This window comes from Gadus macrocephalus, chromosome 17 (genome assembly GCF_031168955.1).
Source record: "Gadus macrocephalus chromosome 17, ASM3116895v1".
NCBI lineage: Eukaryota > Metazoa > Chordata > Actinopteri > Gadiformes > Gadidae > Gadus > Gadus macrocephalus.
The window spans coordinates 4,354,003-4,372,876 of NC_082398.1; the positions used below are offsets into that span (position 1 = coordinate 4,354,003).

Consider the following 18,874-nt stretch of genomic DNA (forward strand, 5'->3'; position numbering starts at 1 on the left):
GTCAGGTTATTTTCTTGGCATGCTCGTGTGTAATCTACAGAATAATAGCGTTGTGAAACGCTGTCGCTGCTATTGGCGCTGTCTCCAAGTGATGATAATTTTCACAGACCTGTTCTGAATGACTGTGAATGCACCATATTTATTCTGAATGGAGACACTCGCTGCTCAGTTCTTTGCATAAACCTGACGAAGACATCGTGGGATTCCATCGGCCTAGCACGTGTTGGGCTGTGTCAGAACCAACGGAGTCTGCAACGTGTTAATGTGTTCTTTCTGTTTTAGGTTCTCAGGTGGAAGAGGAACACTGCCTTACTGCTCACTACAAAGGTATATTGAAGTTTTTAACGGGTTAAGTGGGCTTTGAAGTGGTCGTCCATGAACCTAGCTTGACTGCTTCCGTGATGCTATTGAACTCTCTCACTGAATATTTTGTGGAAAACGTAAAATATTTTGAGTAGCAAAATGTATGCTTGAGATCAAAATGTATTTTTGAGAATATATTTAACAGTTTCCTTCTCTGCATAGGTTGTGCAATGAAGGCTAAAATCCGAGGTAATTAAGACATTGGAGTTTGCTAGTATTTGACCATGTCCACGCTACAATGATGATCTTCAACGCTTTTACCGAGTCACACTTTGAAGAAACTTCTTTACCAGATTCTGAGTAACCCAATGGAGCTCAACTCTGTTCAGTTAGACTTGACGTGATTTTAAAATCTCATTTTTCTCAGACAGCATGGACAGAAAAAGGATGATGGCTGCATAGTTGACTGGTGAGTGCTCAGTTTTTCACTAACTGAATAAAATGAGAGGTTGAAGTGATGATTGTCCAATAGACAAGCATATGGCTGATTTATATTGATGCCAACTTTTAATCTGACCAACCTTGATGGGACTTTTTTATCTTAAATTATGGTTTCTAGACGTGTGCCTAACGATAAGTTCTCCCTGCAGGTGTTAATGTGAACTAGCTTCACCAACCTGGACTTCGGCCAGTTAGTCCAATGAAGGCCATTGTTGAGGCGAGTCCCACAAGATCTTAATGCTTGTACACCTGCTTCCCAGTGTTTCAATGACGATAAACCTAGCTCACTTTGAACCGATGTGAAACTATACAAACTTACTGAGAAACTTCAGACCCCATATTGAGTGTTGACTATATGGGGAAGTTGCTAATGTCTATTTCTGCCGACAGACATGGGAGTTGATGCTGGATGAGATCGTTCTAGTTTGAAAAACCGCCCACATTTGAAGGTGAGGATTTTTTTTTTTTATAGTTTGCTTGAAATGATCATAAATTAGAATCTCGTTCGTCTGAATTTCTGATGAGAAACCTAACCTGATTCGGGCTCCATGGCTCCATAGAATGATGTTGCATTTTACCGCCCCAGTCTGAAGATTCATGACTGATTGGTACACACTCTGATCCTCCATAACGACGGACTTAAGCAGCTGGTTTACCTAGATCCATGTTATCACTAACGGCCTTTCTTTCCACCAGATTCTGGTCATGGGGACGGTCACGTTAACCATAACGTTACACGCTGCCTCAATCCCGTGGCCATGGCAGATGTTTCTTAAATGTCTGCCATGGGCCTTCACTAAGGTGTGGGGACGGTGCTGACTCTGTTCCATTAACGCAGGTTTGTGCATTTGACAGTGCTTAAACCACTAAAGAAGGGAAATGATGAAGCATGAATCATTAAACCCGTCGAACATGTGCAATCTAGTTGCTGAACCTCCCTGTTGGCCCTTGACGGCACTGAGAACCCTGTATCAGGTGTAAGGTGACCTCTTGGAATCCCGTGGGAGGGTCTAGTTGTGCAAATGACTGAGAAAAAAATCTGATCATGATGTTTTTTTTTTTTGCGTATGAACAACTTAAATGGCCTCTGAAGAGTTCCTGCATTTTGTCCTTTGCTTTCCTAGGACCTAGACCTGTCCTGTGACTGGCGTCCTCAAACCCAGTTCTGGGTCATCTTGGTATGTTCATATCATAAAACACTCCATGGCTTTATAGAAGGATGTTGCATTTTACCGCCCCAGTCTGAAGATTCATGACTGATTGGTACACACTCTGATCCGCCATAATGACAGATTAAGCAGCTGGTTTAGTGTGATTAACTTGTTATTGACAGCATGAACGCTGCTGGTGATTGGTCCATCCTGACAAGTCTTTCCTCTTCAGGTCACTGCAGTGCTGCTGGAAGTGTTGTCTACAAAATGGCCGCCCTCCTTTGTTTGTGCAAATTCCACATTGCTTGGCTCATGGAATGATAATCAATAAAGCACTTAATTTTAAACTAGTTCATGCTTGTCCATCAAATCGATTGTGAATAAGGTGGACTGATGTGATTACTTGTGTCAAACAGTATTTTGTCCTACCTCTCCATTAGTTCCTTATTTGAAACCATATTCTACTTAAATATTAGGATGCTTTACTCCCTAACAACTTGCAACTGAGGCAGCTATATTGTTGGCTACTCAAAAGGGCCTTAATCTGCTAGGAGGACTATAATGCTGCTTTTCCAACTAAATTCTTCGGTAACAAACAAATTAACATACTTCATTGTGGGTTGGCATGCCCATTTAAACAAAAGAGGTAATGAACAAACTTAAAACTTGTTTCCAAACCAATTCATTTTCAGCCCCTAACAAGAAAAAGGTGAGGCAGACTGTTGGTTCCAGATCGTTGCATTGAATCTGAAGGATGCCTCACCATACCGGGGCTGAATCCTGGAAATGGTTAGCAGGTCCTAGATCACCGAAGAGCTCTAGGGAGCTCATAACGCAAGCAGATCAGAAGTTCTTAAGCCTCTTGGTGCTTTTAAAACTAACTATTTTTAACTCTACTTTGCAAACTGTACTTGGCACCAGAGCAATATGGTCGGTAAAAAAAAACTGCAGTCTTGGTAATTTTGTCCTTCGCCTTTTGAGGATTGGATTTGGGTTGAGAAATGGAACTGCAACCATAAAGTAGAATAGCTTTTCAGTACAGGAGATGAAGGGGGATTAAGGTAAGGGTCGAGATTCCTGAAATATTAAAGCATTGCGGAAAATAAATCATTGCAAGGATGGGTGATAACTAATGTGAGATAACAATTCATTTGTTCAAAATATAGCATGTAAACACAGACGAAGGTATCCATATTAATTTCATAGAAACATGAGGTAAATGTATTTTTAATCAGCCTCGGTTTATTCAAGTAACATGGTTAATTTACATAATTCGTTGATTTTAAATAAATGTAATATAAATCCATAAATATATTAATAAAAAATATATTTGCAATTTTCATAAATGTATTTGGATGTTGCATTTATATAAACTGTTTAACTTGAATTAACAAAAACGCTTTTCACTTGTGAACTTGTTTGCATTTGTCTTGACTGGACTTGCATTTATCTGTGGATTTTTGAGACTCCTGACGTCGCAAGATTCATAAATGCATTTTTTTCAACAAGGAACTCTCTGTAGCCAATCAGATGCCTCCCTCGTTTTCAGCCAATCACATGACTGCAGTTCCGACCTCCGAGTCCAGCCTCCGAGCATCCCGGTTCCCTCTGTCAAGTGTCTATGGGAAATAACATGGGTTTTTTGATTGATCGTACATAACAATCTCTAGGTGAAGAAGAAGTAAAAGCTGCGTCACTTTTAGCTACACACTTTTTCCATCTAGTTTCGACTTGGTTTTGGGTCTGTCGGTGCCGTTAAAGTAGTAAACGGCACCGACAATGTAAAAACCCAGTCGCTGCAGTCATGTGATTGGCTGAAAACGAGGGAGGCATCTGATTGGCTACAGAGAGTTCCTTGTTGAAAAAAATGCATTTGTGAATCCAGCCACGTCAGGAGAGTCTCAAAAATCCACATATAAATACAAGTCCAGACAAATGCAAACAAGTTCACAAATGAAAAGCGTCTTGTAAATTCAAGTTTAATAGTTTGTATATAAATGTAACAACCTCAAACTACATTTTGGTGAAAATTGCAAATATTTTTTAATTCATATATTAATGGATTTATATTACATTTATTTAAAACAAGGTACATTTGTGTGTGGATCAGAAATGTGTTTGTGAAACTTATTTTTGTTTATGGATACATTTTACATAATGCCATTTGTGTGTGCATTGAAATGTGTATGTGAGAAGAGAGTAATTTATATATAAATCACAAAATACATTTGTGAATCCTTCTCTGTGCATTCATTTTTAATGAGACTGTTCTGACCCCATAGATAACAGGTGTTCTCTTTGAAATAAAAATAGCCATTAATCATCTTTTTTTAATTTTTTTAAAGCTTTAGGGAGCCGCGATATTGTCTCCAGACAGTAGCACAAAATGCATAAAGTTTTTTGTTTGACCAACAGAAAAAAGATGAATGTGTTATCTGAATGAACCGTAGGTGGCAGCAGAACGCTGAAAACAACTGATGAAAAAAGAAAGAAGAAGCCTAATCAAACACGGGAGAGATCGTGGTTCAGTCAGTCCAACTTTCAAGACGGAATAGGTAAGCTAGTTCGCCCTATAACGGAGATGTAAGTAAATTCAAAATGGTTAATAAAACATCCAATGACCTAAAGGTGACTGATACAATCTTGTAGAGTATTACAAAGTCTGTGTTGTGGTCTCTGGCTATTTCGTAGCGTGCTCCTGTGTAATCTATTGAAGTTAGCGTCGTGTAACACCGTCGCTGCTATTTGCGCTGTCTCCAAGTGATGATAACTTTCACAGACCTGTTCTGAATGACTGTGAATGCACTATATTTATTCTGATCGGGGACACTGCAGTACATTTTGAAGCATAAACAGGCCCCGGATACGTGGCTCTGGTGGGGCCTACCACGTGTTGGGCAATGCGGAACAGAAGCGCCGCTGGTGCCTGCAGCGCCTTAATACGTTCCCTCTTTTCTTTCTCAGATAGAAGATGGAACGTCCTCTTAATGCAGAACACAAAGGTAAATGTTATTCACCGTGGCTTTATCATGGATGATTGAAATAGTTCCGAGGACATAGACTTATGCATTTTACATTGATGACATTGAACTCTCACTGAATATTTTGTAGAAAATGTAACACATGTTGAGAAGCAATATATATATGCTTGAGGTCTAAATGGACTTTAAAAATATAATGTTAATACTGTTGCTTTTCTCTACATAGGTTGGACAATGCAGGCTAAATCCAAGGTACTAAAGCCATTGGAGTTGGCTGGTATTTGCACATATCCACGCTACAATGATGATCTTCAACGCTTTTACCGAGTCATACTTTGAAGAAACTTCTTTACCAGATTCTGAGTAACCCAATGGAGCTCAACTCTGTTCATTTAGACTTGACGTGATTTTAAAATTTCCTTTTTCTTACAGACTGTATGGACAGAACAAGGATGACGACTGCATAGTTGACTGGTGAGTGTTAAGTTAATCACTAACTAAATATAATGATGGGTTTAAGTGATGATTATCCAATAGACAAGCATATGTCTGATTTACATTGATGCCATCTTTAAATCTGACAAACCTTGAGTGGACTATTTCATCTTGAACTACGGTTTCTAGACGTGTGGCTAATGACAGGTTCGCCCTACAGGTGGAAATGTGAACTAGCTCCACAAACCTGGACTTCAGCCAGTTGGTCCAATGGAAAACACTGTTGAGGCAAGTCCATCAAGATCTTAATGCACTTCAAATTGCTTTATTGTGTGGCCCAAAGGGCTGTTTCAATGACGATAAACCTAGCTCACTTTGAACCGATGTGAAACTATACAAACTTACTGAGGAACTTCAGATCCTATGTTGAGTGTTGTTGACAATATTGGAAAGTGGCTCATGTCTGTACATTTCTGCCAACAGACGTGGGAGTTGTTGGTGCAGTGAGATCGGCCTAGTTTGGAAACCGCTGACATTTAAAGGTGAGGATTCATATTTGTAATAATATTTCTCATAGCCTGCTTGAAATGATGATCATAAATTAGAATCTCGTTCGTCTGAATTACTGATGAGAAACCTAACCTGACTGGCCTAGCTAATCTGCTGGATTAATGGGACCATTTCTGTCAAAGCCTAACCATCTCATTTTGCTTTAGGTGTCATGGCGCTGGTGTTCAGAGACTACTTCTACTCCAACCAAGGTGGGTGTGAGGAGACTGGGTGTTGCTTAATGGCTGTAATTTGAATGCAATTAGTCTCCTTAATGATGACACCCGCACATGTCTTACGCCTTGGGTCAACGCCAGAACCTGAGAAGGTGAACCCACTGGTGCCAAGGCAGCAAGGGGATAACCTGTTGCGGTTGCAACCGTCTGAAGGGCGTCCCTATGGTGTGTGTGTGTGTGCCGTGCATGCAGTGGTGATTGTACTAACAATAGGGCTTTTTTGTTTCTTTGGAGAAAGATGGGGTCTGAGCCGGAGATGAGTGGTGCGACGGATGGAGAGGTTTGGCCACCTATTGCCAGTTGATTGACAAATAAGATGGAGCGCTCCACGTGAGTCGGTTCTGGGATGATGGCTTGGCCACTTCAGTCGTTGGCCCAGTGTTTGGAGCCAGTCTGTAGGCTCCTTGGAGACGGAGAACCCTGCAACCAGGTTCAGCAGGTACGTTTGACGCGTAACGGGAACCACGGCATATCTCATGAGGCTCCATAGAACGATGTTGCATTTTATTGGCCCAGTCTGAAGGTTGATGGCTGATTGGTACACATTGGTACACATCCTCCATAATGACAGACTAATCAGCTGGTTTGCTCTGATAGACGTGATCACTAACAGGCCTTTGTTTCCCCCAGATGCTGGAAGGTGGACGTTAACATAACGTCACACGTGGCCATGGCAGATGTTTCTAAAATGTCTGCCATGGGCCTTCACTAAGGTGTGGGGACGGTGCTGACTCTGTTCCATTAACGCAGGTTTGTGCATTTGACAGTGCTTCGACCACTTAAGAAATGAGCTGAAGAAATCTCCTTCTTTCGACAGTGTGCACGCTAGTCCGTTGAACCTCCCTGTTGGCCCTTGACGGCACTGAGAACCCTGTATCAGGTGTAAGGTGACCTCTTGGAATCCCGGAGGGGGGGGTCTAGTTGTGCAAATGGCTGAAAAAAATCTATCTGATCATGATGTCAAATGAGCTTTCTGCATGGACAACTTAAATGGCCTCTAAAGCGTCCCTGCATTTTGTCTGTTGCTTTCCTAGGAGCTAGTCTTCTCCAGTGTCGATCTGCCACACTGGCGTCCTCAAACACAGATCTGGACCAACATGGTATGTTGACGTTCATATCACAAAACACTCCGTGGCTCTATAGAATGATGTTGTATTTTACCGCCCCAGTCTGAAGATTCATGACTGATTGGTACACACTCTGACCCTCCATAATGACAGATTAAACACCTGGTTTATTGTGCATACACGTGATCATTACCACGTTTGCTCCATCCAGGTTACTCGTGATTCCAGTGGCATGTTACTATGTGCGGACGTTCAGGTATGTTTAGTTGTCGCTTACACTAAAATAACTATCAATTATGCACATGATGACTTCTTGTTACCCTCCCAGTCTTAAAACTCATGACTGATTGGTTTACAACCTTCCGTTTAATGACGGCATGAGCTCGGCTTGTGATTGTTCCATTCTAACATGGTTTTGTTCGCTTCAGGTCCTTGCAGCTGGAGGAAGAGTCATCTCCAAAATGGCTGACCCTTGGTCTGTGGATTTGATGTAATACTGATCTGCAAATGAAGTGATTCTGAATAAAGCACTTGTGTGATAATGGCTCTCAAAGATTGGTACGCATTTATTCTGTCTGGTCCAATACAATGTAAAATATTCAGTACTGCTTGTAAGCAGGTCTGTTTTAAAATAAATTTTATTTAAAGTGTTCAATTCGAAAGCGGGCTTCCATAGTCTTGACTCCCGTTCTTCTATGGGATATGCATAGGTATTGGTTTAATTTGGTGTTCTAAGCTGTTAGGACTACACTTTGGAACAGGTTGCAAGAGATGTTAAGCTCGTTGGTAAATTCTGGACCATGCAGCTGGGGGATAAATAACTAGATATTGAATTGTTTCTATAAATCTGTAAACCTTTACAAAACTTATTTAGATGGAGTCAAGTTAGAACTGAATATAGGACCAACAAGATTAGCGATATCTAGGATAATTTGAAATGTCAAATGAACTGCAATGAGTGCTATACAACGTTGAGCAAAAATTGAGGTCCCAATTTTAGCATACATTTATTAAAAGCAACCATTTCTGGTCTAAACAAGTCCCCACTCTGGGTAAACAGTTGGAGGCAGCAAAGGCCACTTAAACAAAGACATCACCAGTTATCCCAACAAGACATGGCAACTTAAACGCGGCCATCAAACCCGACCGGGACCAATCACGCAGACGGAGTTCGCCTCCACCTCAGTCGGCCGTGAAGACCCGGGCGGCGATGTCGTCCAGGAGCCAGTCCACGCCGGACAGCAGGTTTTCCCCGGTGACGGCGCTGCAGCCCATGATGCACCAGTGGTGAGTCTTGATGTCGTCCAGTCCCATCGCCTGCACGGGAAGCACCAACACCTCAGTGACCTCACAGATGGGGGGGCGGCTACCTTAAGGCAGTCGCCGTGGGTCCATTGCCTCGGGCTATCGTGACTCATGTTTAAATTCTTATATCGAGGTTTCTTAATTCTTTCTATCCAATCAATGGCGATTAGCCATACACAAATGGAAACTAATGAATGTAATTTTGTTTCATGTGTTTTGGCAACTGAAAGTCAGTACGTGCGGCTCTGGGACAGCTTTAGGGCTCTTTCTTGCCGTAGAAAATGAAAATGAATATAAGAATGAGTTGCAAGGCAAACATGACTTGATCAAGGTGCTGCGGGATCCCTGCTTGCTTCCTCCTGTGCACGCGTCTCACCTCTCCGATCGCCTCTTTAGACAGAGCGCCCGGCAGGTCCTGTTTGTTGGCAAACACCAGCAGAGTGGCTCCGGCTAACCTCTGCAGGGACACGACCCAAAGAGCGGTTGGTAGTCATTCGGATTGGACAGTGACTTTTCATGTGTTAAAAGGTTGTATCAGCGATTCTGATTGAAACATAAAGTATCACACAGGCATGCGACCCTTCCGAGCGTCGCATGTGTTGCGCGTTCATGGTCACGCACGTTCATGAAAATGCGCGTCCATGATCATTTTCAAAACACGGGAGGGAGGGGCTAGCTGGCTCTGTTTGTTTAGAATCTCGCAACGGAAGTCAGGGCAACCAGAATCGCTGATACAACCTTTAAAAGGTGAAAAAAATTATACCACCACGTGTGAGTGTTATGAGCAGTTACAAGCGTGGACACGGCCAATAAGTGGGCGTGTCCACCTAGATGTGTGCTGGATAGATCAGCCTACCAAGTGCACTGTAGCAAACGTTGCTCATCTATCAGCCATGCATCCAGGTGGGTCCATATCAATTCCCACGAGTGTGACTGTACCTCTTCCTGCAGCAGAGAGCTCAACTCCCGTTTGCAGTCGTCCAGTCGGAGTCTGTCCGCGCTGTCCACCACCCACACCAGGCCGTCCGTGCTCTCAAAGTAGTTCCTCCAATAGGAGCGCAGCGACTTCTGACCGCCCACGTCCCAGATGTTCAATTTGAACCTGAACCGAGGATGAGAGAGGTGGGTTTGGGAACATCTGGCCACTCCATGATGATAGACGGATGCTAAGTAAAGAAGATCTCTCTCTTCCTTGACCGCCGTTTCCCTCAAATTTACAATAGGCAGTGAACAAGCTTTAGCGAACGAGCCTTAGAAAAAAACGTATGTAGCTACTGGTGCTTCCCTCTTGCTCAACCCCAAACTTCTACGGCTTGCCCCTAACTTATATGGCTTGCCCCTCACTTCTGTGGCTTGCCCCTCACTTCTGTGGCTTCCTCAATACCTGAATAGTGGAGGAGGAGGCGGGAATAGGTTTAGGATGCAGGCCTCCTATTGCAAATATTTTCAGGCCCTCTGAGAGATATAATGACAGGTATGTTTTATTCCCATAATTGAGAAATTTGTCAAATTACACTGGCCAGTTTGAAAATAACTCAAAGCATGATACATAGCTCAATAATACCATGCAGACTCCTTTAGATGTTTAAATGCATAACGATAGGTAGAGTTAAGATATAGTATAGTCCCCAGCGAGATTTAGAATTATCGGTACATTCCATCATGTGTTAAATAGTACTGTATGTGTACTGTGTGTGTGTGTGTGGTGATATTTCATTGATGTAGACAATGTATGTTTACAATGAAGATGTATTTGATTTAAAATGTTTTATGATTACACAATCTGAGGTGTGTCTGTGTGTGTGTCTCTCTCTGGCAGTTGGCTTTTAGACAAACTATATATATATACAACAAAATATACAACATTGTGTCTGTGTGTGAATAGGCCTCACCCTCTGTGTTCTAGTGTTTTGATGTTGAAGCCCAGGGTTGGAGAAATAGTGCTGATGTCTTCGCCGTTGAACTTCTTCAGAATAGTCGTCTTTCCTGCATTGTCCAGACCTCTGAAGAGTAGCAGGTTAAGGACTACAGTCGACAGACATCAACACACGCATGGCATTCCGCACAAGCAGCACGTTATATTGGTCATCGGGGGGATCACATTTCCAGCATTTATTTTGATTGGTCAGACCAAAAGGTCTCCCCTTATAAACACAACAGATAGTATGTTATCACCGTTACAGCGATAACCACAGTAACGTGTCATGGGATGAACACAAGGATACAGCATCAGCAGTCTCATTTCGCGTTCCTTGTGCTTCATTTTCTTCAGAATGGTCAACAAACCCATCTTAAACCTCGGTTCGGACCTCGGCTCACACGCAGTTAGGTATTCAACCTCCTCTGGGCAGGTTTACGGGTGTGTTGACGTTAGAGTGAAGTAAACTCAGAGCCTCGACGTTCATGCAATGGATGGTGAACGCAGTTGAGGACCAGGAAGTATCTTTATTGCATGTCCCGCCCTAGCCTGTACACGATTGGTCCGTTTTGTATTAACTAAAAACCGATTGGGTATTAGAGAAGTAACTCTCTCTTTGCATTTTGATTGGTTATAGCAGCCGGGTGTGCCGTTTTGTGCGGTGCATCAGTTATTATTAGCGAGGGCTTTTCCAATAATGATATCGATCTGTGAAAGTGTACAGGGATAAATTATTGGGCAATATTTATTTGTGTTGAAATCATGCTGCCACCCATTCCGGGCTATGGTTGAACTACAGATAATTTCGAATTAGACTAAATTACAATCTATTCTGTTACGTTTTCAAAAACGCAAATCGAGCTGATATCTGTAAATTAAATTAAATTAAAGTAATTGAAGTAAGAAAATATGATTCAAATGAAATATCATAATTAACTATAATTGACACACAATCTTTAACTGTCGTCCTGTAAACGGTTTTAATGAGAATTAAAAACCACATTTGTTGTCACGATCATTTATGATAATTATAGTAATTTCCCCCAGCGGGAGAAAAATTCCACGCCCCCACTATTCCTTTACATCTTAGCCATGAAACATGAAGGTTTATAGGAAAGTGAAAGCGAAAGAAGTATTTCATCATCACCGGGGGTGGGAGGAATGGAGGACATTGGTTGCGTAAAAAAGCCATTCATATCTACAGGCGCGCATTGTGTGGATTGCCTCTTCGGCTGTATGCAGCTGTTGTGTATAATCACCAACAGGAAGCAAATGCGTCTTTGTCAGCAAGGATGAGTGTACAGAAAATGTTGTCAAAGTTGGTACTTTTTTCTATTTTGGCTGAGGACTTTGAAAAAAAGATTATACATTTTTTAAATTTTATTGTGCATAGTTGTCTGGTGATGTTCAGACCGCCTGTGTGGATTCTCTACGGAGTCCAAGGTTTTTCTGTTGTAGTCCTGTAGACATGCCTCCCTTATTCATGGATGCCAAATCTAGCAGCTCTGGCTTCACGTCAGGTGAAGATTTGGACAGTTCAAACTCTGGCCTGGTGAGTAATAAACCTTCATAATAATATTATCAATCTTCTTCTTCTTCTTCTTCTTCTTCTTCTTCTTCTTCTTCTTCTTCTTCTTCTTCTTCTTCTTCTTCTTCTTCTTCTTCTTCTTCTTCTTCTTCTTCTTCTCAATCATTCACTGTTCCATCTGTCTGTTCATCCTTCTTTCTCCGTCCGTCAGTCTGTCCATCAAGGCCTCCGCTGTAAATAACATTCTTAATTCTTCTGAGGGATCCCTCAGTGTTCTTAATGACTTGCCTGGTAAAAAAAAAAAAGGTTAAACAAAATAAAAGAAATCCTCCCATGCATCCACCTATCCATTCATGGTGCATGGGCAAGAATATATATTTGCAACATACATTCACACATATTCATTAATTGATTAATTCATCTACCCAACAGTTTACACATTGAGCCTTTACAGATGTGGAACTGCAATAGAACGAAGACTATAAACTGGATCTTTATCCCTCATGTGTTTCCATCCCTGCATCGGATGGCTTATGTTTATCCTGTGGACACATTTGCTACATTTGGCTCTGCAGAACCAAACTGCTATATTACATTTATTGTATTGTGTTAATATATTTACTGAAATAAGGAAATGATATAAAGCCTGTCAATATGCATGTGTTGGTAGGCAGAGTACGAGAGCGCGAGAGAGAGAGAGAGAGAGAGAGAGAGAGAGAGGCTTCACTGTGGATGACGCTATAGGGAATTATTAATTAATTTATTAATTGTAGGCTATCCAACAACGAGATCTACTGCCATTCCTATTTAGTCATTAAGAAGACGCTTGCATCCAAAGACACTTGACTAATGAATTCAGATACATGTCATCCATTAGCCGGTAGGGGTCTAGGCTACGCCCTGCTCACGGAGGCCTTCAGGTTCACCGTGGCCACTGGGTTGGTAGTCCAACGCCCCAGCAACCACCGCACCACCCTGCCCCAGATATCGACAGCCCCAACGCCGTGGTAGAAGCTGCACCGCTAACTAGACAATGGACCGGATCAAGGGTTCTGTTGGGTCGTGAACTTGTGACCCTCTCCTCCGTACAGCGTGAGGGGGACGACCCCGCCGTCCAACCCGCCCCCAGGAGACGTGGGGCTGGAGGGGGTCAGAGGAAGGGCAAGAACCGCGACGCGGCCCGGAAGAGCAGGAAGAAGCAAACGGCGAAGGCAGACGAGCTCCACAAGGTGAGACTGTGGATGGTACTCATCAATGGCGTGGAAGTGACTAAAAGTAACAACAAATACATACATTCCTCAATGGTGCGTGTAGCCTTAATATAACCCGGCCACTCAGTGTTCTCTTTCTCTTTCACCTTTGGATTCTGTTGACCCTGTGAATCATTTTTGTGTGTGTGACTTTCTGTCCCAGCGGTGTGTGTGTGTGTGTATGTGTCTATGTGTGTGTATGTGTGTGTGTATGTGTGTGTTTGTGGGTGTGAGTGTGTGTGGGTGTGTGTGATCTCGCGGATGTGCCCTTGTGTGCTTGCCTGTTATGTAATCACACTGTACTCTTGCAGCCATTTCTTGTAAAAGCTTTGCCTTAGTAGAAGGCAGGAGGCCGGCCCACTGGTACGCTCACACACCCACGCAAACATAAACTCTCACTTCCTCTCTCTCCCCGCTCTCTCTCCCTCTTTACCTTTCTCTCCCTATCCCTCTCCCATATCCACATTTTTAGGCATGATTTTGGAAGATTCTAGAATATAAGGAAAGTTCTGTAATAACACAACAGACTGAACAGATTTTGAGAACGATTTTGGTGTGAACATGAGTTGGATACGTACATCCATGACTCTATACGTTTATAAGTACACTGCTCCAACTTTATGTTTGTGTTTTAGTGAGGTGCAGAAGAAATAGTGGGAGAGATTCAAATGGTGGAACATTAGAAGGTGGATTGCATGGTTTAAAGCGAAAGGGAGACAGTCCCTCATGCCAGACAGCAGCACTTTCTCAATTGGGTTCTGCTTTCACTTTTCACTCATGTCATGTGTGTGTGTGTGTGTGTGTGTGTGTGTGTGTGTGTGTGTGTGTGTGTGTGTGTGTGTGTGTGTGTGTGTGTGTGTGTGTGTGTTTGTGTGTGTGTGTGTGTGTGTGTGTGTGTGTGTTGAACGAGTTGAAACGTTTGTTTTGGAGCACAAAAACCGCATAGACGCTTTCTTCAGTTGGCTGTTTTTAGCCGATTCTATCAAAACGCTATACACTTGTAACGATGGGGGCACTGGTTATGGTAAAAACTAGATCGCTATTGTAAACCACTTAAAAGGCTAAAAGTAGCCCGACACTTCTTTGGTAGTATAATAAGGGTCTTAACATATAAAACGAGGCATTGAAAACTTTGTAAGTGTACAGATTGTTTATTAAAAATGACATTTTATGCACACAATATACCATCATTAGATCACCCGTCAACGCCATTTTGTCAAGACTCGATAGGTAGATTGACGAACACAGAGATTGTGACATCTGTCAGCAACACGCAAGCTCTGTGTTCGCCAATCTACTTATCGAGTCTTAAAAACAAAATGGCGTCGATTTTGTGGGTTTTTGTGCCCAATCGTTCCAAGTTTATAGCATTTTGATAGAATCGTCTAAAAACAGCCAACTGAAGATAGCGTCTTTATGCGGTTTTTGTGGTCCAAAACGAACGTTTCAACTTGTTATCATATAAAACGTGTCCCAAATCCATTTTACACCAGAATTACCCTTTAAACTTTTGATCATCCGCACTGTAGCGAATGTCTTTGCTTCAAGCTTTTGTGTGTTTGGTGATGCTGGATCTAAGACTTTATGAGTCAGGTTCGTGCTATATTGCGGTAATGACTTTTGTACATTGCTCTGGGTGTTTTATATCTCTTGACAGGTTTTTTCATGGTATTTTAGAAGGCTTATGGGGGCAATAAAGATAGACATAAAAGTTAAGGAGAACAATATTAATGTGTGGGTCAAAACAGTAGTGCATTGCACTTAAAGTTAAAATAATTAAAAAAGGGATTCAAATAAAGTCGATTGAGATAGATGTATATATTTTTCCCGTTCCTTTGACCCCGCCCCCCCCTGACTCTATTTCCCCTCTCGCCACCAATCAGGAGCACCAGTATCTGGAGCGGTCAAACACGACGCTGGAGAAGGAGATCGCCGCCCTGCGGGCCGAGGTCAAGCGCTACACCGTGGTCCTGGAGCGCCACCAGCCCTCCTGCACGCTGCTGGCGGCCGGTCGCTCCGAGGCATCCAGGCTCCCCTTGGCCTCCGCCTCCACCCCCGCCTCCACCCCCGCCTCCACCCCCACCCCCACCCCCCCCTCGATAACCGCAGCGACCCTCCAGCGGGGGAGCTCCCGCCCGTCCGAGACCCCCTGTTCGCCCGCCGGCTCCGACCCGTCGGGTGCGTCCGACGCTCCCGACCGACCCCGAGTCTCTGATGTGATGCCGTGCTCACACTGGGGCCTGGCGTCCTCCCAGCCCGCCCGCCCCCCCCTCCCTTCCTTCGGTGCACCCAGCCACCGTCTGGCTACCTCGGGCCCGGGCGACCCTGCTGCTCCCTCCGCCTTCGCCCTCTCCACTCCGGTTCAGACCGCCTCGTCGCTTTCGGATCCGGGCCAACTCGGCGACGGCGACTCCTCCTCCTCCTCCTCCTCCTCCTCCTCCTCCTCCTCCTCCTCCATGATCCACCTCTTGAGCAGCCACCCCCTTCCTCCTCCGGCTTCATCCAGGGTGACGCCTGCCTCCTTCACACCTCTACGCCCTGCTCCTGGTCCCAACCTCCACTTCCGATCCGAGCGAGAGTCATCGGCGACGTCAGCCGTCGCCGATGCTGTCCTGCCCCCCCTCTCCCAGGGCCAGGGCGGGCCGGCCCCGTTTTACCCCTATCTTGGGCATCCCATCCACGGGTATCCCGGGTCCAGCTCAGTCCATGGGTATCAAACGGATCCCCCCGGCGCCCTCTTCCCCACGACGTCATCCGGCCCCGGTCCGTACAGAGGCTTTGCGCCTGGGAATTTGCTGCTTCCTCCGGACATCCTGGACCGCCTTGACGTCCTCCTCCCCAGCGTCTCACTGGGCACCCACACCCCCGTACCCCCCTTCTCTGAACTCATGCCGACGTTGTGGGATCTGTCCGACGATACCGCTCTTTCGCAACTCCTGCAGACCGATGATTGGAATCAGGACTGCTGACTCGTTGCCGTTCAGAAGTTACTTGGAAAAGGGCAGCAGTACAAACGAATGAGGAAAGAAGAACTATAGAATACCGATGAATTCAGTGTCATTGGTTCTAAAAACAGCCAGCCATCCACCACCACCGCCACGAATTGTAGAGGTCTACCAGCACGTTACTGGGAGTCCATCCCTGCAACCACAAGAGGAAGACACCCAGCTAGCAGAGCAATGCAAGGGTTTGAGTAACAGAGTCTTTGCGAGCAAGTCTCAAAGCCAAATTCTTGATTAATGAGCACTGGATCCAGTCACTCCTTGGACACATTTGGACCTGCGATGATGAGACAGGCATCCACCACTCTCTCCACAAGAGTGGTGGAGCAAGTTGGATCCCTTGCTTAGAAATAACCGACAATGAGAGGGGAGGAGGACAACAACACTGCTGCAGGAGATTAAGGGCCACTTCTCCTTATATTGAACGGCAAATCGCTCCAGGGTTTACCGGTGTTACAGGGCACCATGTCAGACAAAGTTTCAGACAAAAGTTGGATCACCTCAGAGATGTCTTTGGACAGGGGAATGCTGTTCATAGCCAAATGTGCGGCTGCATGTGTTCGCCATGGAATTCCTTGCTCTCATGTAAAACCACAATGTTCATGTTGTATGCTTCCCTCCACACACAACTCGCATCCTCCAGCCAGCTTCAAGAGCTCAAGGCTCTTGAACCCGGAGGGTGGGGGTCTCCACTAGAGAGGGGTGGAACGAGGCTGCTGCACCCCCCCCCCCCCCAGCCCAGCCCTGGGTCTAGAAGGCTGGCGGAGGGCAGCGATAGCATCGAAGAGACATTCCTGGGTGATTTTGTCGAGTGTTTGAACAAAGTTTTTATTTGGTGGGGTGTTTTATGAAGCAAGATAACGATGTATTTCTGCCGAGTGATATCTAATTTGGGAAACGTATTAGTAGGAAAATAATTGGGAAGCATGCTCTTAATAAGCATCTTTACAGATATGAATAGTATTATGCATTATGTTTCATGTTAATTTATTGTAAAAAAAATAATTAGATCACGTTATTCCACATATTTTACTGAGTATTTTTATGTTATTTTAAGAAATGTACTTTTTGATATCCTCCTTTAAGAGGGCATTATGTAATATTTACACTGCAATCAATCAATAATGTGAATATAAGGACTAGGTTTTAATATACATACCAACGTTCACCTTTATAAATTAAATAAGAAATACAAATAGTATAGTGAAGAACACTAATTCGGTCTCTGCTCCTTTAAGGACCCAGGACATGGGTAGTTGACTAAACTAGGGAAATTAGGTCAACTTAGTGCCCTGGCACATACAAGGAGCAAGACCCATATACAGGCTAGCTAGTTACACTGACGTACCCCATGGGGGCGACGAAGAGCTCCCTGTTGTCAAATGTGTGTATGTATTTGTGGCTGTATCTGACATCTGTAGGTCATGCTTTAACTCCTACAGCAGGGAGCACCAAAAGAGTGAAACTTTACCACCAAACTCAACTGTATTACCACCTCATGCAATAAAAATGGTCGAATCTATACGACATGTGTGATTTCTCAGAGAATTTGTGCAATGAGCGACGCCTCTGTAACCTTTGAGCTGTGCAAGGTCTATGGAGGCATGAGGGACACTGGGTTCAACTTACTGACAGAGACACACACATCATTCATCAAACACATTTATAACATATATATAATATATATATATATATATATATATTATATATAGTATTTTAGTTATTATATAAAATTAATTTTTCAACTCATTTCAACAAAGATATATCCTTAATAATCAAGTGTTTCCATTTCCCCTCCATAAGTACAAAGGACAAGACTCCTCCAATGAGTCCAATCAAGCCATCCACACCTGTAGGCTATCTAATCAGTTCATTTTATTCCATTTGAGTTAAACAGTAAGTCAACTCCCAACTCACTCCTTTCAGCTGGAAACGGTTCAGTTTGGGTCACACATTGTGTAGGCGAGCAAGTTTGATATTCTTTAATAAGTACATTGACACAGGCTCCTGAAGTGAGTAGATAATATTATAGGCCTACTGATAATTGTTGTTGCGGTGTAAAAATATGAAAAAACGTTATTTGTGGGATAAAAAGCAGCTGTGTGTGTGTGTGTGTGTGTGTGTGTGTGTGTGTGTGTGTGTGTGTGTGTGTGTGTGTGTGTGTGTGTGTGTGTGTGTGCGCGTGCGTTAGCAAAGAACAATAGGCTCTCCTCCAACTCCCACCATGCATGCGTGCCACGGTCAACTACAACCCTGCGCTAACACGTACGCACGCACATGCGCGCGCACGTCGGTGTGTGACGAGTCAGGGAGGAGGAGAGGAAATGGATGGGGAGGGGTGTAAGGTGGGGGGGGGGGGGGGGAGAGACAGAGAGCTGAAGGCAGAAGGGCTGAGGCTGAGCATCCTCCTCACGTTGTGTGAGGGCTACAGCTGGAATAGGAAGACTAAGGGGATAAACACGCGGACATTTTCGTGCGCCACCTCCTCGATAAGAAACAGGTAATTACCGCGCGCCAGATGTAAGAGAGAAGGGGAGACAAGGGTTGAGGAGGGGAGCACACTCTTTCCAACACGCGGTGTTGGAAAGAGGAGAGAGCTGAGGGAGAAAAAAGAAAGAAAGCGCTAGGCCATGAGAATAAAAGATAGC

The 18,874-nt window shown here is 44.0% G+C and overlaps 2 protein-coding genes and 3 non-coding genes across 5 annotated transcripts; 4 read left to right on the forward strand and 1 right to left on the reverse strand.

The window, feature by feature from the left end:
- Positions 1–1,360: 1,360 nt before the first annotated feature.
- On the forward strand, positions 1,361–1,431 carry LOC132445828 (small nucleolar RNA SNORD31). The gene has a single exon (XR_009522715.1). It is a non-coding gene; the product is annotated as a small nucleolar RNA SNORD31 (small nucleolar RNA).
- Positions 1,432–6,189: 4,758 nt separating this feature from the next.
- On the forward strand, positions 6,190–6,312 carry LOC132445830 (small nucleolar RNA SNORD22). Its single transcript, XR_009522716.1, has one exon. It is a non-coding gene; the product is annotated as a small nucleolar RNA SNORD22 (small nucleolar RNA).
- A 983-nt stretch (positions 6,313–7,295) lies between these two features.
- Positions 7,296–7,366, forward strand: LOC132445824 (small nucleolar RNA SNORD31). The gene has a single exon (XR_009522710.1). It is a non-coding gene; the product is annotated as a small nucleolar RNA SNORD31 (small nucleolar RNA).
- Positions 7,367–8,213: 847 nt separating this feature from the next.
- arl2 (ADP-ribosylation factor-like 2) lies at positions 8,214–10,963 on the reverse strand. Its single transcript, XM_060076858.1, has 5 exons — positions 10,754–10,963; positions 10,421–10,531; positions 9,468–9,630; positions 8,905–8,985; positions 8,214–8,540 (listed from the first exon to the last, which is right to left on the reverse strand). The coding sequence occupies exons 1-5, from the start codon at positions 10,816–10,818 to the stop codon at positions 8,406–8,408; spliced, it is 555 nt and encodes a 184-aa protein (XP_059932841.1). The 5' UTR covers positions 10,819–10,963; the 3' UTR covers positions 8,214–8,405.
- Positions 10,964–10,978: 15 nt separating this feature from the next.
- On the forward strand, positions 10,979–17,748 carry batf2 (basic leucine zipper ATF-like transcription factor 2). Its single transcript, XM_060076782.1, has 3 exons — positions 10,979–11,998; positions 13,066–13,203; positions 15,108–17,748. The coding sequence occupies exons 1-3, from the start codon at positions 11,915–11,917 to the stop codon at positions 16,191–16,193; spliced, it is 1,308 nt and encodes a 435-aa protein (XP_059932765.1). The 5' UTR covers positions 10,979–11,914; the 3' UTR covers positions 16,194–17,748.
- The last annotated feature ends 1,126 nt before the right edge of the window (positions 17,749–18,874 follow it).